We start from the raw sequence: 19433 nt of genomic DNA on the forward strand, positions 1-19433 counted from the left end.
CATCTATATATTATCAGTCAATTAAATCACAAACGTATTTGTACCGTTGGCCGTAATGACTGAAGTATTCAAAACTTCCTTACCAAATTATTATAATGCTAAATGAATTGCTCTCAATAAACAATGGCAGTGGTAAACAGTAATAATATTAATAAGGCTTTATGGCGTAGAATGTCCATGTCCATTCAGAAAAAAAAAATAAGACAATTTCCTCTAGTTGTCTTTTATATTGAGATTTCAAAGTAATAATGAGAGATATGAAAAATACTAAAGTAAAAAGACGATTGTTAAAAAGTTGTCATGTAATGCACTTTTTAGTGTAAATGCTTTCAAAATAAAATAACTATAGAAAAAAATAGAAATTTTCAAACAACCGACCAATCAATTATGTCTTTGTAATACATTGTTCCGATAAGTATTTCTTTGCCTGAATAAAGATAAAATAAAATGTTTCTTATAACTTTACATAAACATAAAACCTATCAAAATAATAAACACTATACTTTACTTTAGTAAAACATTTCCTAAAAGATCTATAATATGATCCAGTCTTGATAATGATTAAAAAGTGAGTGTAGTTTACACTGGTGAAAATTAGAACCTAAAATTCCAACGCAAGAAAACTGCCAAATAATTTACGTTGATTGGTTGAAAGACAGGAATAAATATCCAATAGGATTAGGATCACGTAATCACATGAATCAAAATCTGAGGTAGCAAAATACCTTATCCATTAACTAGTATATAGTTCATATCAGGAGGAAATCAAAAGTCTAGATGCCATAGTTCTCTCTTTTATCATAATTATTGGGTGTTGGCATAGCTGGACATGCACACACTAGTGGTAGTTTAAAATGCCCATTCCTGGAAACTAAGAAGGCGATCCATTTATTCTATAATAATACTACATTTCCACATAGATGAATTAAAAACACATCGATCAATATCACTATTTCAGTAATAACACTCTAATTACCGGTTTCTCTTATATTTTGTACATCTATTATCCTTGAAATAAGTGAAAATTGACTGCGTAGAATTTATGTGAAGAAATAGCTCATCATGGAGAGAACACGTAAGTTGGATAAATATTTAAACCAACTGTTCAGCACTAGGTTCAGAGAGACGACCCATAGATCAAATGTTGATCAATATAAATCAATTTACCTTGGGTTATCTTACTTGATTTAGTTGGCGAATGTCTTTTTGAAAGCATGTACGGTCATAAACAAGATAACTATTAAAGTTCGAAGTAATGTTAAACAAGAATTTATTTTAGGCTGATAAGATTTGTAAACTAGAATCATGACAATTAAGTACGTGCTGTAACAGTGAGTCCTTATGCTGGATATATAAGCTTTTCATCAAAAACAGGACTAACCTGTTTGACATTACCATCAGCGGCCAGTTTCATTAGGTTTGTGACTGTAAATGTGAAAGGTTTATCTGACGAGTTCGAATGGATTATGGGCTCTTCAGAATCCAGAATAAGACATGCTAAATTGTAGGCAGCCAGTGGATGGGAATCTCCCCGAACAGCACAACTGTACCAATGACCAGCTTGTTTGTTATAATGTCGTTTCAGATCATCTTGAACAGACAGACACTCAGATGCTTGTATTTCATACCATACACCTAGATTATATTGTGCTGGTGAATAGTTCAATTCACCTAAATCCAACCACAATTTGGGGAAGTGTTTTATCTTGCTTTCTGAAATAGATTTCACTGCATGCTGTACAGAAACAAAGATGAGTAAATTAGATACAGAAAATACTTATTAGTAAAATTAAATACCGTCGGCGAAATCGTAAGCCGATAATATATTGAAAAGACTAATTAAAACAATCATTGGTTCCAAACAAAACAATCGCTTTGCGTGTAAAACCACTTGTATAAATAGTAATAACTGGTGTGATTATAAACAATTGTCTACGCAAGATACTCAATGTCTGTTGGCTGGATACTATCAACAACAGCCTATTGTGGGAGAGAACAAACCAGCTCCCAGCTGAGAAGGAAATTATGAAAAGACGGTGGATGTGGATAGGACATACATTGAGGAAATCACCAAACTGCATCACGAGGCAAGTGCTAAATTGGGACCCTGAAGGCAAAGGGGAAAGAGGAAGACCCAAGAACACAATACGTCAGGAATCGGAAGCAGACATCACAGGAGGGAATAACAACTGGAAAGGATTTCCCAGGACAGAGTTAGACCGAGAATACTGATGGGCGACCTTTGTTCCTCCAGGAGGGGTAACAGGCGTAAGTAACAATACAGACAAATTGTGTAAATAGACGATAGAAAAACTTCGATTCTGTAACTCCATGGTTGAAGGTTTAGCTCTTAACTATTAAACTACTTTTGTTTAGATTTACGCCACTTGAATATATCAAAAATTTCGTACTCTGGCGAACAATAAAATGATTGATCGTTAGTCATCGAGTCTAATGAGCCCTCCATTCACGAAGTTTGGTATAGAATAAGCAGGTGATTTATTTGAACACAAGACAGTGGATTAACAATTATACAATAGAACCTTATTACCATTGTATGTAACTCAACCAATATATTAATAATGTTGATATTACGCATTCAGTTAAAGGTGAAAGAGGGAAATAATTTGAGGATACAGTGAACTTCAATGAGGAACGATAGCTATGATATCACGCGACCTTTGCTACTAACTGATTTTGATGTACACCAATAGTTGTAAAAAAGTGAAAGCATGATATAAATACAATGAGTTTATGGATTCCCTGATAATTAAACTGAGTTGTTTACAAAATTGTAAACATTCAGGAAATGCTCTTGTTCACTTGTGTGATATATTTAGGGAAAAAAGTTATTTGTAGACGAAACTGTAATAAGACTCTATGCTAGTTTCCAAGCAAAAAGATGAATTTGCAAATTTACGTCCAACAACATGCTGAAAAATATCAAGTATGTATACTAGAATAAAACAAAACATTAAATAATACCAATAGCACAGTACTTACACAGTTTAACTTGTGAAAGATTTGGTCTACTTTTGTAGACAAAGTTTCTAAGTTTGTTTCGGTATCAGGTGTTTCAGTCTGACAACTTTGGCTTTTTGTTTCTATGGGCTTATTATGACACACGAAAGTAGAGCCCTTACAAGTGACTAATTGGGTAACAGCTGGATTAGCAACAGTGAGTGGAAATCTATTGAGATATGCTTCGTGTAACTAAGATTGTTAGAAAGTGAAAAAGTAGGTTACGTGTAGAAAATGTTGAGAATATAATTTTTCTGAGGTAAGAAAACTTGACTGGAAATTTTTGGGCACTTCATACTTATTTTGCAAAGTAGAACATTGTAGAATCGAGTCATCAAAGCTGACAGGAGCCAATCCACGTAGAACTACCAGCTATATGTTTAATATGAAGTTTAACTTACAGCGTAGTTTAGCACTTAACATTGGCTTGTAATAAAGGACTTCTTGAGCTTAACTATGACTGACCCCAATATAATAAGAAGCACGTTAGTATCTGTGATTGGATACTTTTGATAAGTGTATTTGACCAGGAAATATTTGTGTAGAAAAAATAATAAAGGCCTTTGTGTCCCAAACCAATGTTTTTGAAGGCAGACTCTGTATAGGAGCCAAGTATATTCTTTCTTCAGGATCCTACAAATACCAAGAAAATACAAAAAGTAGCTGAAGAACTTGGAAAATACCGACAGCGTATAACTATCTGTGTAAAGGTGTCTTCATGTACATAATTTAAGAAACTTGTAACTGACGAATTTCCATAGAACATTTAAGATAACTAATGTTGTCCCTAGGTCTCCGGTCTGTGCATTTGAATTCCCATTCGGTATTAAAAATCTGTTGGACTCTTTTCATTTGAATCATCGAGTTAGTGAGAGGACTCATGTTGTATTGGATCTACGTAGCGATTTCCCTGAGATCGTAAGTCAGTACTTCTCTTTTCGTGTCAGCCACTTCTTACTCCGGTTAAGTCTTTTAGCTTCGCAGGGCAAAGACGATTATTAATGGTGATTCAGTCAATTAAAATTGACCCGGGTCTATTTGCTACTTAGATTTAAGAAAATTGGTATTACAAACAGTCTGCTTCGACGGATGACATATTTTCTAGCTGGACGACGATAGAGAATATCGGTGGGGTCCAAGATGCCTAGTTGGAGACCACCATTAGGAACTTTTCAGGACCAGAGGTTCTATCATATAAAAGTGGCGCAACTACTTACCTAATATATTTGATCTTATTTTTTTAGGCCATATAGAAATGCAAAGGACATAACAAAAGAATATAAAAGAGCCTATGAAAATTCTAGATAAATTGAATGAATAGTCCAACTGTTAATAACCGCAGTTATACGTACTAATGTGCATAACCAAATATAGTAGTAAGATGAAAGAGATGTAGTGAATTAAGAATCTAATAAGAATGCGCGCAAGCCTGAAGTTGAATCGAACAAAATGAAAAGCAAAGAGAGTGCTGATTTTAAGATAAAATGATTCAGAAGGGAATGGACAAAACTGGAAAATATAGAAGTGTGTTATGCTCGAAACTTAGGGGGTGAATTATGGATGTATCTGAGCTACCAATCGATTTCGAAGAATGCCACACTACATTTAAAACTCATTGCTTCAGAAATCAGTTCTCCTTGTCTCAGCAAAGCTGGTGAATCAACGTTCGTAAGAAATTCCATTGAGGAAAATTCAAGTTCCCAATTAAACAAGAATGAGGAAATACAAGAGAACTTTGGTAAAACACAAGTGACATCGGTTAAGGAAATCTAGTTTGAGTTTGACAGTTATAGATTCACTAAACTTATTGCTACTAAGCACAACAGATCCTAATTAGCTTAACTTCGAGACGACATCCAAAATCATGCCATTGAAGTTGAATAATTTAGTGAGTCCATCAAGTAAAGCTATAACAAAGACATCGTTATTCCTAAGAAAGACAATGCGAACCAATATAAGCTACAATTGTTGGTTTGAACCTTTACAGATTGATAAACCATTTACATTAATACGCGATTTGGCTAGTCTGTTTGATTATTAGGCGAACAAAGTCTCAGTAAGTTGGCTTCCAATCCAAGATAGTAATAAACACCAGTGTCAGGAAACTTTGCTTCCAAACTTTTGCATGTTCTTAAGACGCTCCGAACAATATACGGCAGATCAGGTACTACTTTTCGAGACTGATCCATAATGTAGTTTGCAGATCGGATGAACAGTTTGCCAGGCAACATTATTTTCATGACGATAGGAGACTATGGTAGGTGTGAAACCAGAGACCGACGTTTTGGCGATAGCATGACCTTTCCAACGGTGAATATGCCCTACGAATTGATGAAAGTTTTCGTAAGCAAAGCCAAGGCATTCACCGTAAAGGTGTCTTGCATTTCAAAATGTCTAAAGTTAATATGATTTTAACTTTCCCCCTAGATTCGATGCACTTAGTGTACTTAGGTGTAGTAAGGAAATTAACTAACTTTTGGGTAGGTTTGTCACATCAGCGATGCTGGCATACTAAGCGAGGTCGGTGTGGCAGACAACTGGTCCGTCATAAAATGCAATATTGCATTATACTAGTGAGTTACAACGACAGTTATTGAGTTAACGATAGACGATTTCGATGTTGCTAAGACTTTGGGTCTTTATTGAGCAGTGTCATTGGTGAGAACACACTGGAAAACATGGATGAAAACACAGTACCGTTTAGTATTTTGCAGCCTAAAACGTAAGTACATTAGACCTGTACATAATTAGCAGAGCAATACTGAAACGGAATGACAGATACTTGTACCAACCCGTTGATTTGGATGTAGTTGGGGTGCAGTCCAGATGCAGCAGCATCAAGTATCCTGAGTTTCAGTTATCGGAAACGTCTTTTTCACCAATAGCTAAGTAAGCCAACACTATGTATATATATATACTAGTTCAAATAGTATGGATGTACAACGATCACTTCTACATTAAAGCCCCCCAAATGTCCTGATACTTCCGAGAGAGGGGAGAGTACGCTCTCCCTCTCCAAATGTTCTCACATGGCCACGCGAATATATAGCCTCTGCCAGGGAAGTTCTACTCACTGCCTTCTCGTGGCATTACTGTTGTTTACGAAATTGAGAGGACGAAAAGTGAATGTCCGGCGCTCTAACCGGGTTGGTGGACGCGGCGAGTCCACCTAGGGGAGTTGGGAAACCCTGATTCCAAAACAATGGTGCAAATGGGCTCCAAGATCCTGAGGGAACAAATGGCGTATGAATCAATCGTCGGTCACCGGCTACCATGAGGCTGCATCTGCTCACAATGCTACACTGCCTTGTGGACCAGATCTTTAGGTCAAAGGCTCCCGGTGTGTTTCCCTAAGAAGACCACCTGCTTCAGTTTGGGCACCTGGGGAGTATCACAGCCCTCACACAAATCAAATGAGGTTTGTGCAGCGCATATATATCTGGTGCCCCCTTGTACCAATATTCATGTGTTTAAATAAATAATAAATATAAATAACATCAAAACATGTATCGAGCCAAACGTCAGAGTAAGTCATGTTAGCAGTTATCCAAACTTCGATAGATTGTCAAATGTATACGTTACCTTGCAAAAGCTTCTTACAGCTCAGTACGATATTTTTGCAGATGCTATGCAAGTAATGAGGATTGTAAATGATATTGCATTTTAACCAACGCTAAACAGTAGCTCCAACATGAGTTTCTCCTTCCTCCGTCAACTGAGCGAGAGTTGGAGACACCGAAAACACGTCCTCCACAAGAAGATATCAGGGAAAGATTCGTAAGCTCACTTAACCTTCCAAATGGGCGAGATGAGCAACTTAATGGATGACAAAACAAAACATATCTCAGATATATACTACCGCACGTCGTTAGCCCATAGTTGTCTATTAACTTCACCTTATTGAGAACAGTGAATAAAATGGGTATTTTGTTTAACAATGCTGTGGTTTTTATCCCACTTTATAATTTGTGATCAGTAAGAAATCGGGATTAAACCCCTCCATAACTGTATTTGTTCATTACATTTCAGAATACAGTCTACGACGACCAGGACAGCGACTGAAGGAGTATTGGTTAACAAAACACCGAACCTAGGACTAATCTAGTACCTCTTTTTGATAAATTCATGTTGAAGCGTGTGACTATTGCATCCGTCATCAAAACTGTTCACAAACTGATACGTCTTTTTTTTCCGGTGTAAAATAATGGCAATAGGACTTACCAGCTAGTACGAGGACGTATCGCTGTCATAGGGAATTTTATGCTTATGTTATTTCTTCTAAATATAGAGGATCAAAACAAATTTGATATTACGCGTTAAACGATATGGTTTGAATTTAGGAGAAAAGTGGACTATTTGGAGATCACTAAGGTTTGAATTTATAAACTTTTCGCCTCATGTGAGATATTTTGGGGAAACGTTTCGCTATTTTCTGAGAGTGGGCGGAAGATGTGACTTTGCAACTTCGCCTGAATTATGACCAAATTTTCCTCATCCTATGTTGCCCGTATTTCCACAAAGTTCTCCCTTATTTTCCATCCAGTTTAATTGGGATAATCTCAATCTTCCTATTTTAGGGAAAATTTTGTCCGGTTCGGGTAAATTTTGGGACAGTCGCTATAGAAAATTTTAGGGGAAATGGCACAAAAACCCCAAAATGTCCCCAGGTCCGAGCGAAATCCCCAAAATGTTGGGGGAACTTTTTAGTTTTCCTCAATACTTCTACAGAATCTTACAACACTTTGTGATTTTACCCACACGTTGATGAATACTACCGTATTTCTTACGAATTTGGTGACAACCCCAAATTTCCCCCAAGATAGCTATTCCAAACTCACTAGTGAGATTGGCATTAGATGGTAGCATGCTACTAAACTATAGCATTGAGATAGTATACGAAGATATGGATAAGATATTTCCAGGTTTCGGATATAGTAAATATGAAGTACTTATCCGAAAAACAAACCAAATTACGTACAGTGCCGAAAACGGCTTATTCTGAACTGTAACGACTGACTACGAATAATTGCCATGGGTTTCAGATTACAATGTGAAATATGTGTGTTTTATTACATGACTTATAGTCAGATTGTCTTGAGCTAAGCAAAATAAGCTTCAACCTAATGAGCCTCACTGTCCAGTAGCAAGTGGCCGACGTTATTTTACAGTGAGGACCAGGGTATATGTAACAAGTGGAAATAAAAGATTCAGTTTTAGATTTGTGTAGTAAGGACAAAAGGCTTATGGCCTATGTTATTCCCTTTTTAGTATATTTCTATAGGTGTCCAGTCTTCTCTTGAATGAGTCAGCTGAAGGTGCGGACACCACTGCTTCGGGTAAGAGGTCCCAAGAATTGATGACCTGGTGTGAAAACGTGTATGTTACCTGGTATTTTATTCGTTCCTGGTTTTTCTACTCACCTGCTATGTCCTCTGAGATATCCCACTCTAATGTGAAGTAAAAGAGAGAATACATGAGGTTCAGAATCATTTCTTAGTATTCTATACATCAAAATTAGATTACCTCTTAATCTACGACAGGACAGAGTAAAAAGGTCTAGTTTTTCAAGCTGCTCTTTGTATGGTTAACCCTAGAGCTCTGGAATTGCACAGATAGCTGCCCTCTGTATTTTTTCCAGGAAGTCCGAATCACACTTTAAACAGGGGCTTGCATCCTGAAAGCAGTTCTCTGCTTTTTCTTGATCCACTACCTTCCTCAATTAGGTTGGGAACCCAATGCTGCATCCCTGTTTTGTAATTTATGTACGAGAATGGTCTTTTAGGTTGCTTGAGTGCAGATTGTACCACTGCATTTCATGTTTCCTCTGAGATTCCCGCATTTCAATTAAACACTTATTTCTTACCAATCTGTAGGGTTTCATTGTACTTGCAGTGCCAAGGCTGACGGCAACATCCCAACCTTTCTATTTTTGTCTTGGTAAACGTCGAATATTCCAGCCTATTCATGGATGGCCGTGTTTCTTCTTTGGGACTGTCCAGGGTACAAATGGTTGAGTTACCCGATTGTATAACTACCTGAAATGTGTCTATGCCTCTTCTACTGATGCCTCAGAGTCGAATTCCGAGTTTTCCGCCATAGCTACAGATTTTATCGCCCCCATGTCTGCCTTCTGTATGTTAGGACGGGCCGGCGCAACTGTTTGACAGGCCATCTGAGCCAGAAATTTGAATAAGATGACTGTATGATCGCTTCTCCCTAGAAGTGGCAGGAAAGTCATTTGACCGAAATCGTCACCGTATGTGAAGACTGGGTCTACGAGGGACGAGGAGCTTCGTAGGTCATATCTGGTGGGATCATCAGTGTGTTGGAACAAAGCTAGTACAATGGAGGTTTCTAACAGTTTTCAATCAAACGGCGTTATCGATGACCCTAATTCTAAGTATACCGAGTTTATATACGGTGCATTAAAGTCGTCTACTATAAAGCTTTTACCCGTATTACACTAGGACTTAAGTTTGCTGAAGAGATAGTCGTCTACTGCACTTTCTGAACTGCGATGTACTACAACGAATTCAGTATCTTACCGTTTACATTTCAGCCTGAAACGCACCAGCTCACATGTCTCTGAGTCATGTGCTACTGTCTCAACAGCTCGTACGATAAAGATACTTTTCGTGTACTACGGTTTAATCTATCAGCCCCACTGGATATAAAACCAGTCGGCTGGATGTCATTATCAAACACTTCTGACGCATGCATTCGTCACACGCACGCCGTGGACTAGCCTATGCGGTTGTGTTCGCAATCTCTTCCTTGTACCTACTCTTACTAATGTATTTCTGTAATAACTTCCAATGTGTTATACGGTCTTCAGAGCAGCAGTAGTACCTTGACTCACGAAAGTGTAATCCTGTGATGTTTAAATAAATCAATGACTTCTTCGTATTGATGACTGTTGTAATTTTGAATTCCAAATACAATACATTCGTTCGGGCTCATCTAATACTTCTTGATTAAATTGCGTTATTCCTGGGATTACTAGTTTATACTACAATTCAAATACTTCTGATTATCATAAATCCACTTTATGCGCTGACCGTGAGATGTGACTTCGAAGCTAGCTGGTTTATCACACCATTCCCGTCTAACTCAAGTAGGCTCCCAATCATTCGTCACAGATCATCTACATTAGTGATCTACATACTCACCTGGTTTGGACTTGTATTTGATCAACATGTCTGTTTTGTGTACTTAAATCATTGGTGTCTAGAATTCGAACCATAGATTTTCGAACACTATCCTCCCCCACGAAATAAAGTTGGGTCTTCATATCTTCAGGTCACAAATTATATGACTTCATTTAAAACACGTTTCTCACATTGATTAGAAGATCCACTAGTGGTGACTTTGTAGATGGGTGTGGAGTCGCGATTGACTATGATCACCACTGTAATAAGGTTACGTGCCAGCTATCGACTTGGATCCCTCGGTAGGCCAAAAACCAGAAGGCTGTCAATGGTCCAGATAAGATATATTTGCTGGCGATCTCATGGTATCGAAAGAATACCGAGACGTGCCAAAGATTACAGGCAAAATGGCAGAGCGTAAGAGCGTTCGCTCAAGCAAGATAGACAACGGAACAAAAAGTGCTTCTCGTACAGTTAAAGAAACAAGTCAGTAAAACAATCACCGGTACAATTTGTTATAATAATATTTGTTTCTATTACACCAATAGCGTTCTCACTGTAAAAGTAGGTCACTACAACTTCATGGTGAGGATAAACAACACTCGATATGAGATCATCAGGATTCGATTCTCCTGAAATATTTTCCCAAGATTTATTAGGAATTCACTGAAGAATAGTGGGACATTAGAAAAATCGACATTTATCTGCATTGCATCAGATTTCCGACCATCATTTGACTCATCCAACAGATTTTTCTCATTTTTGTGAGAATTTTCATCAGTTATATGAATCATTAGGACAACCCATATCTGGCGAAAAAGCATAAGAAATCTGATAAGAAACTGGTTCGTCAGAAAGTTTTTTCGCAATGATTTTGAGTTCCGTTTGATACTCTCGTATTCATTGTGCCGCTACAATTGTTTTCTGAATACGAGATCCTCTAGCTCTCCCAACAAATATCATGTGAAGTACAAGTCTGTTTTGTGTGGAGTTCAGCTTCACAGTTACACAAGTCTAACAAGCCTTCACTTGATTCTGGATTGAGATATGATTCCATACTGTCTGTGTCAAAAATAAAATCAGATAATGAACCAAAGGTGGTATATAATCGCTTCTGAGTATGGATATCGCCCTCCAAAATCGTAAATAAAGATAAATGATCACTAGAAACATCCAATTTATCATTATTCGTGGTAAAACGATTAGTAGCTCTACACAGTAGCTAGATACGTCGAATTTCACCACATTAAAAGCATTTGACAGAATGAAATACACATGAATTACTCGAGTAAAATTAACCACAGGATAAGCATTTATCAAATCTGTACTAGCCTCTGTAAACTGCTTCGCAACTCCTCAATGAATTGTTATATGAATGACATTGATCACACAATGGATTGAGTCAACTAAGTAATTTAGTAGAATTCTTGGTGTCCTGGTGAATCGTTTTATGAAATTTCGCCATTTCACGGCATTCGAAATTAGTAAACTGCACAGGATTTAAGTTGCGTAGAGAAATGAAATAGGCTTGTCTGGGAGTGCTGAAGCTCTTAGTAAGCTATAGGTATCCTTTCCGATGAATGTAAGGAAATGAGCCACCTTTCTTTGTCATACTCCAGATTTCAAAACTTTCCATGTAATCTTCGAAAATTTCAGAATTTGAATATATATTAAACTGTCCAATCATAGGCTCCATCGCGACGCTAATATGACGATTATAAGTATTCGGATTGTCGTACTAACTAGGAATTCCCGAAAGAGCACAATTTAAACCAGATAGAATCAAATGAACATAAACGAATTTGGAATTCGTAATAAGCGGGTAATGAAGTACAAAAGAATCATTAGTTCCTTCAAATATCACAATCATCTGCCAGTTACTGCGTGGGCCTAACAATCGATCTTGTTTGGGTCTGACTATTTTTCATAGTCACCCGTTCAGTTTGTCTGCTTAAATGAATATCAGAAATATATATGTCCTAAATCTAACAAGTATTCAATTTCTGATTAGTATGTGATTAGTTGGCCAAAGATATACGAATGACACGTATATGATTTATTCTAACTACGTGATGTAGGAAATACTCAGCACCGACTCTCCATTCGTGGTCTGGTGCGGATGCTTGATTGATCGCATACACTAGTAGCGTGCTTAGTAAAACCAATAGGGTCTCTTTGACAGATTCACTTTCGTAGAAACAATTCAGGGAACATATTCATGGTAAGGAAACTGCAGTCCCACCGTATATTCGTTTGATACTGATAAGTTTAGTTCAGTCAATAAGACACTCAATGGGAACGTGTATTGAACGATGAGTTAAGTAAAAATTTCGAAAAAATGCATAGTAAACATAAAGAATCATCACTCTTCCAGTTTTAAAAATGCCGTTTGAATAGTATTTACAACAGCCTCAAGAAAAATGCAACGGGTTCTAAAATGTTCAGTTGCATATTATTGTAGGACGCCACCAACTTATGTACCAGTTACGTCTACGGTAGTGTGCGTGCTTCGGGTGTATATTTGATCTGGTTATAATTTATTTTATGTAAAGAGTCTTTTCTCGGAATCCCTGATTATTTGGACTGCGTCGATATTTCCAAAAAGTCAATACCCTAATGGTTCCGTGAAAGAACGTTAGCTTATCCATGAAACCTTACAGATCGGTTTAAAGCCGAAATTGTTGGTTGGTGGTCCATCCAGGGTAACGTAGAATAGCCATTACCTTTCATCAGCCAGTTAACCCCGAAGGTATGTTCATGAAGAACCAGTGACATAGTTTCAGTCTAACAACCTCGTATGTGTACAGTAATAAGATATATTTTAGATCCTTAGTTTAGTTATTTTGGGTTGTTCTGGTTATCTGTGCTTATAAACAGACAATTGTCAACAGATTCATGCACAAAATTGAGACCTTTGAAAGTGCGGGAATTTTTCGGCAATTCCTATATGGGACTGCACGCGCAAAAACTTATAGAGATAATAGCTGTTATGAGAATGTTGTTGTCAGCCATCAGATTTCGGTTGTAAGCCTAAGTAGAGTCGACTGTGAAAAGAGAGACACAGTTTGAAGATAGCTGTCAATTTGTGAAGGTGAGTCCAGAAATAGCGATCTGCATTGGACGAGCTTATACGAAAGTAAATACACTTTTTTCTGTGTCTGAAGATCGCTTTACCATTAATTATTTGTAAACTAGGCACGAATTCGTCTTAATAACCAGTCGACATTGCCCGACCAAAACACCATGAGTTGTCAGTTGGTTGGTGTAGGTGTCCCAATTCAAACAATTCGAAGTTAATTTATACAAGGAAGAATCCAAAGATTAAAAAATAACCAAAAAGCTAATATTGTCTTACGAATAGGTCTGAGAAACGTCCTTCCAATTCTTATCGAGTGTTTACAGAATAACAGCTTTGTTTAAAAGTGAATAACATTTGTAATAAAATCTTTATATGAGGTGAAATCCAGCGCTCTATGAGTAATATTTCACAGACGTTAGATTTTGGTAAGTACATATAGAACAAAACTTGAGTAATTAAAATGCATAATAAAGTATTAAAATAACTGAACAGAAATCCACATAAGTTTTACATGAAAAAACGTACAACGTTGTTATATATACCTAACTGGGGGACTAATTATTCAGTTGATCGTGTGAGGCAGCATTTAATAACCACGTTTCACCTATTCACTAGTCGTTAAACACTTTGCAACGTGGTTAACATGAATCAGTTGTATGACTATTTGCTTCTATTTGCTGTCTTTTTTAGTCAAATAACGGAGATAAAATAAAAACTGAACTAGGTTGAGCAAGTGATAGATTTCTTATTCAGTAGGCCTAGGAGGATGAACTTCGTCAAAGGATATTTTCATATGTGGAACAATGATTAACGAAATTAAAAAGGTATAACATTCTATATTACTTAACTGCAGTGATTTCATATGGGCAAATAAAATGAAGTTTTTATTTCATGGCTTTGTCACTAGAATGGTATTAATCAGAAGTTTGTAATGGTTTCATATCATACACTTCCTTGTGCATTTTTTTAAATTTTATTAATTGTAAAAATCGGTTTGTTTGTCTATAAGAGGATCATATCTTCTGTTATTAAGAGTTGGTTATAACTTCCACACCTAAATAGGATAATACTTTGAGATTATACATGTAAAATGAATGAGTTCACTAGTAATCACTAGCACTTGATTAGACTTTAAACAGTTGTCCTTTACGAAGAAAAATTACCGTCTCATAGTATTGTGGATCATTAACAAAATGAAAATTGTAGGTATCATTAACAAGGTGTGACTTGATAATTTTAAATAAATTGAGAATTGGGTAGATTGTTATAAATAAAAATAATATATTTGTAATATCCCAATGAATAGAAAAAGTAGATTTTCTGGCGTTTCTTGACTCAATGTAATCCACTTCTTTTTATTTATAAAAAGAAAAATTGTCAGGTCACTCTAAAATGTGCTATGATCATGGGCTAAGGTTTGGAGACATGAGAAGTACATGAATAGTTTGTATCGAAAAGTAAGTAAATCGTAGATTTATACATACAACATTTATAATTTAACAAAACTATTACAGAATTACTTCCGAACAGATGATTTTCATAATGTTAATCCATGCTCAAATGTAGTTGATTAATCAGGCCAAACGAATAATTAAGTAGTATACATTACTCCCATACTAAATGAAACGTTCAAATATTTTGGGAAATATCAGTTGTCTCCAGGTTTCATTTATCATTTCATGATACAGTGGCTTGGCAATCATAGTAGTGTGTTTCTTGAGAGTCCCAAAATAGCATGATGCAGCGGCTCAGTGTTCCTTGGTGGTCGATTACCAACCATTAGACTTCAGTCAATCAGTCATAAATTTAGGCATTCGAAGAAATCAATATTTGTGAACTGATTTAATTATCATCACCGTATCTTGTATTATACTAATCAGTTGATAGATGAGTTATAAATGACTCATTTTCTACATTTTAAATTTTTGAGGTTAAATTTCTGAATTTTGAATGAACGACGTTGAAGAAAAAAGCTTAGTATTACCTTGGTAGCTAACATAGTCTACACAAAGGGAAGAAATAAGATTAAGTTCCTCCATAGAATTAACTATCATTTCTTTACACATGCATAAGTTTACGTTACTATACTACACTATCTTATTTTAAAATGAACTTGATATCTTTTATTTACACCTAATTTATTATGTATATCAAATATCAAGGAGAAAAATAATCATTAAGAACAAATTAAAATACTGAATTATTTAAGGAAACAGTGATTTCTCTAAACAGTGATCAATATTCACTTGGTGTTGTGCACTTGTATCTTCCCATTGTTATTTAGGACTGCTAATGATCAGTCTCGTGTTGGCATATGTTCATCCATCTTTGCTTATAAAGCTTGTGACTTCAGGTAATATCGAGACAGTCCGCACGGGATGCACATATGCCAACAAGAGACTGATCAGTTGTAGTCCTGAATAACAATGAGAAGATACAAGTAAATAACACCAATTGAATTTAAACTTCACCCCATTGCACAAGCAGGTGGCTATCAGGACTCAGTAAGTGAGTGAAGAATTTAAGGATGGCTCGTTGGCAAACTCAAGGAAGCCTCAGAAAGCCGAGAAAGAACCGAAGACATTCCGTCCAAGTACCGCTACAGGAACATTCTAGAATGTCGACGTGTAGCTCCCCTATTGGATGAATAGGAAGGCCCCCCTATATGTCTATTGGCTAACCGAAATGATGATTTACTTTCAGCCAAAATGTATATATACATGAGATTTTTGTACTATATTTGACACTGTTTTGGGATTAACATTCCTTCTACTTGTCTTCTGTCTTCTGATTTTGCGACTTGGGAAGGTTCTAACGTTCGAGTGTTCACGTATCACGCGACATACTAAGAATCTAATTTCGAGATATAACAGAGAACGCGATGGCATTTGAAGCGAACGGTACTGGGCTCGAGTCTCAGAGTGAACATCAACTCTGAGTAACAGGTACATCCAGCTAACGAATCTCAAATACGACGAAATACGTGTCCTTGATTCCATTGTTAGACACTATCCATCTTTGCTTATAAATGATCAATATTATTTAATCGTTGTTTTTTTTCTTCATAGAATGTTTTACATTGTGATCGAATTTTAACAATAAAAAGAAACACATTACCACTAATCATTCATCGAATTCATAAGATAAAAATATTTTTTTTATAAAACTATTAAATATGATTCTTATTATAGTTACTATGATATGGAAGTAATAAATAAATAATTAAAACAAAAAAAAAGAAAGGAAGAATTTGATTGGTTATTTTTGGTAACATTATAAATTCACGTGAATATAAGTAAATGTCTCTTTTATATAAAGAAATATTGATCATGTTTAAATTTCATTAGTTGCTAGGCTGAAATAAAAAAATTTTAGTTTAAAAGTTAATTCATATTGATATCAGTAGTAAATTAAATTTTGTAAATTGAAGAAAAACATAAAGATAAAATAACAATGTTGATCAAATTCATTTTTCCATCATTAAGATCAAATACAAATCAAGAAGTTTGTCGTATTCATTATAATCGATCTTTCAAGTCATTAAATTTGGATTGGATTGCTAAAGCTATATTTCAGATAACTAATTTAAAACGTGATACATTATTTAGTCTTTATTATTATGGTAAGTAGATTGTTTTTTTCTGTTAGATCAAAAATTTAATTTTTTGTTGTTGTTAAGGTTGTGGAGAAGATTTGTAGTTCGGGTGGATGATTTCGATGGAGTTTTGTTTTCTAAGCTGAATGGTTTGGTTGTGGGACCCATGGGAGATGCAATCAAAACCAAGAAGTAAACAATGACAGATTTAAGATCAACAAGAACCAATCAACATCGAGGTGTACAGGACAAGCTGTGAACCACATGTGGAGAAATTTGAACACTTCACTTCTACCCGAAGTTTGTGCCGATGGTGTCATTCAGAAGGACGATGAAAGCTTCACGACCAGACCATCCAGCTCAGAGAACAAAACTTCATCAAAATTTTTAAGGTTATCTACCTATTCTTTAATCTTTAATAAAAGTGTAATATTTGAACGAAGAATATTCTTTTCAATAAATTCTCTTCAGGTTCTACAATTATATATCCAAATTAATAATCCGAAAAAATGGCCAGGTTCAAATATTAGCCTTTTAATATGATTGGGATCTTTAAACGATTAAAAATGTAATATCTAGTATTTTTTTTACCTTTTTCTAGTTCATTTAATGAGTTCCATATTATAAGAGCATAATCTTTACTGAAGATTGCATTCCAATCGTTTAAAACTACTCATATATGTCTTTCATGAATGCGCCACTGTAGCTAATACCAACCGTAAAAATGATGACCAACCAAAGTAGAGTTAAAGCTTAAAATGAAGTTCTTGATAAATATTAGACTCTTACATATTACATCACTCAATGAAGGAAAGTACAAAGTTCAAACATGCCTGTTATCGCACATATACTAAACATTTAAAAAGTGATGACACCACCTCTCTTGTGAATTTTCTTCTGCTATTATTCATGAGTTTAACAACATTTATCTCCAATAAATTTTCCTAAATTATCGATTTGATTGTTAAACAAACAGTTAACAGTTCTATAACAGAAAGTGGGTTTTGTGTAGATTTTAGTAATTTTATAGTTGAAATCATCAGTCAATTGAAGCTAGACCACCATGGTAAACCTGGAAGCACTGTACAGCCGATTTCGTCCTATTGTGGGACTCCTCGGCAGTGCGCATCCACGATCCCGCCTCATGAGATTCGAACCCAGAACCTACCAGTCTCGCGCGCAAGGGCCGAACCTCTATACCACTGAGCCGGCATCCTATGGTGTTAACGTCTAACTTCAACTAATCCACGAAATTGAGCGACAAATCCATCATTGTCTTCAGTGGGTTACTATCTAACAACAGACCTGGTTGAACTCCACTGGTTACTGCTTCTCACTACAACTCTAGGAAATACCTCTTGAAGCCAGTCACTAGTGAGCATATGATTATTATCAGAAGGGAGATTTTGTGGAGATTTTAGTAATTTTATACTTGAAATCACGAGTCAATTGAAGCTAGACCACCATGGAAAACCTGGAAGCACAGTTTAAAAAATTTGTAGTTAGCTTGAATGTGCATTCATTTCAAGAAGTGATCGACTAAATAGACGAATTTGTATTCGCTATGAAAATGTTAATCATAAAATCAATATTTTTGACTTAATATATGTTTATGTCAAACAATCAGTTGGGATGTTATTCATTTAAATGAATTCATTACTAATTGTTAATACGATAGAATTAACCAATACGATTATTGGAATAGTTGAAATGGTCAGTCTAATGATTCATTTGTGTAAGTGATATTTAAACCTTCAAAGAAAAAACTAAAGGTCCAATTAACTAAGTATATTATTATGGAATGAATTCTGTTAATTATATACGTAAAATTCAATTAAGCCAGTATTGATCAAGTTGACTATTAATCGTAGTTCTATCCATTGTAACTCATAATTTATGGACGAACCGATCAGATTTGTGATAACAAATCTTGGAGTGTGGCGCGAAACTCATTCATCCATTTGAATAAATAACGTTATGGCACTTTAGCTGATGTCAGTTGGTGATGAAAACCTTAAATCTAATTCATAATCCTAACCATCAACTGTAAATCATTGTACTAATTCCTCACACTGGTTTATAACAGTCATTTAGTCCTAGTCAGTAGGTGAATGTTCTCAAGGTCACTTTAGTGTCGCTCAAAAGTGGTCCTTAAATCGTAGTTTCACCGATTTTTTTCTCTGTTATTTAATTTCGGTCACTAAATAAAAGTACGAAAAACAACTGTTACGTCTCAAGCGAGTTTGAGACATTGACACGATGGACTACCTAGCATAACCTTGAGGCTAGTAACGCGTTAGTCCGAAATGTGACTAACGCCCTTGGAGTAGAAAGACGAAAAACATCCTGTTACCTGGTTGGTTGGCAAGCCAGAGAGGAAGAAAACTCTAATCGATTTAGATTAACGTAACAAAACATGAATAAGTAGATGACTAACACGACCACAACCTACAAACCATTAGAAAAGTACAACAATTAGTTATAGTAGAAAATGGAGTACAAGAGGTTACGTTTAAATCACTATGATTCTGGAATAGAGAAGTACATGGTAGTGAATCATGCATCGAACGAGAGCTTATGGTTTGTAGAA

General features: G+C 35.8%; 1 protein-coding gene across 1 annotated transcript; it reads right to left on the reverse strand.

Annotated features, from left to right (window-relative positions):
• Positions 1–385: 385 nt before the first annotated feature.
• On the reverse strand, positions 386–3444 carry Smp_148280 (hypothetical protein; the record flags this gene model as incomplete). The annotated part of the gene is made up of 5 exons (XM_018795753.1): positions 386–427; positions 1382–1735; positions 3004–3213; positions 3247–3386; positions 3423–3444. The coding sequence occupies 5 exons, from the start codon at positions 3442–3444 to the stop codon at positions 386–388; spliced, it is 768 nt and encodes a 255-aa protein (XP_018650034.1).
• Positions 3445–19433: the final 15989 nt, after the last annotated feature.

Source organism: Schistosoma mansoni, chromosome 2, assembly GCF_000237925.1.
Source record: "Schistosoma mansoni strain Puerto Rico chromosome 2, complete genome".
NCBI lineage: Eukaryota > Metazoa > Platyhelminthes > Trematoda > Strigeidida > Schistosomatidae > Schistosoma > Schistosoma mansoni.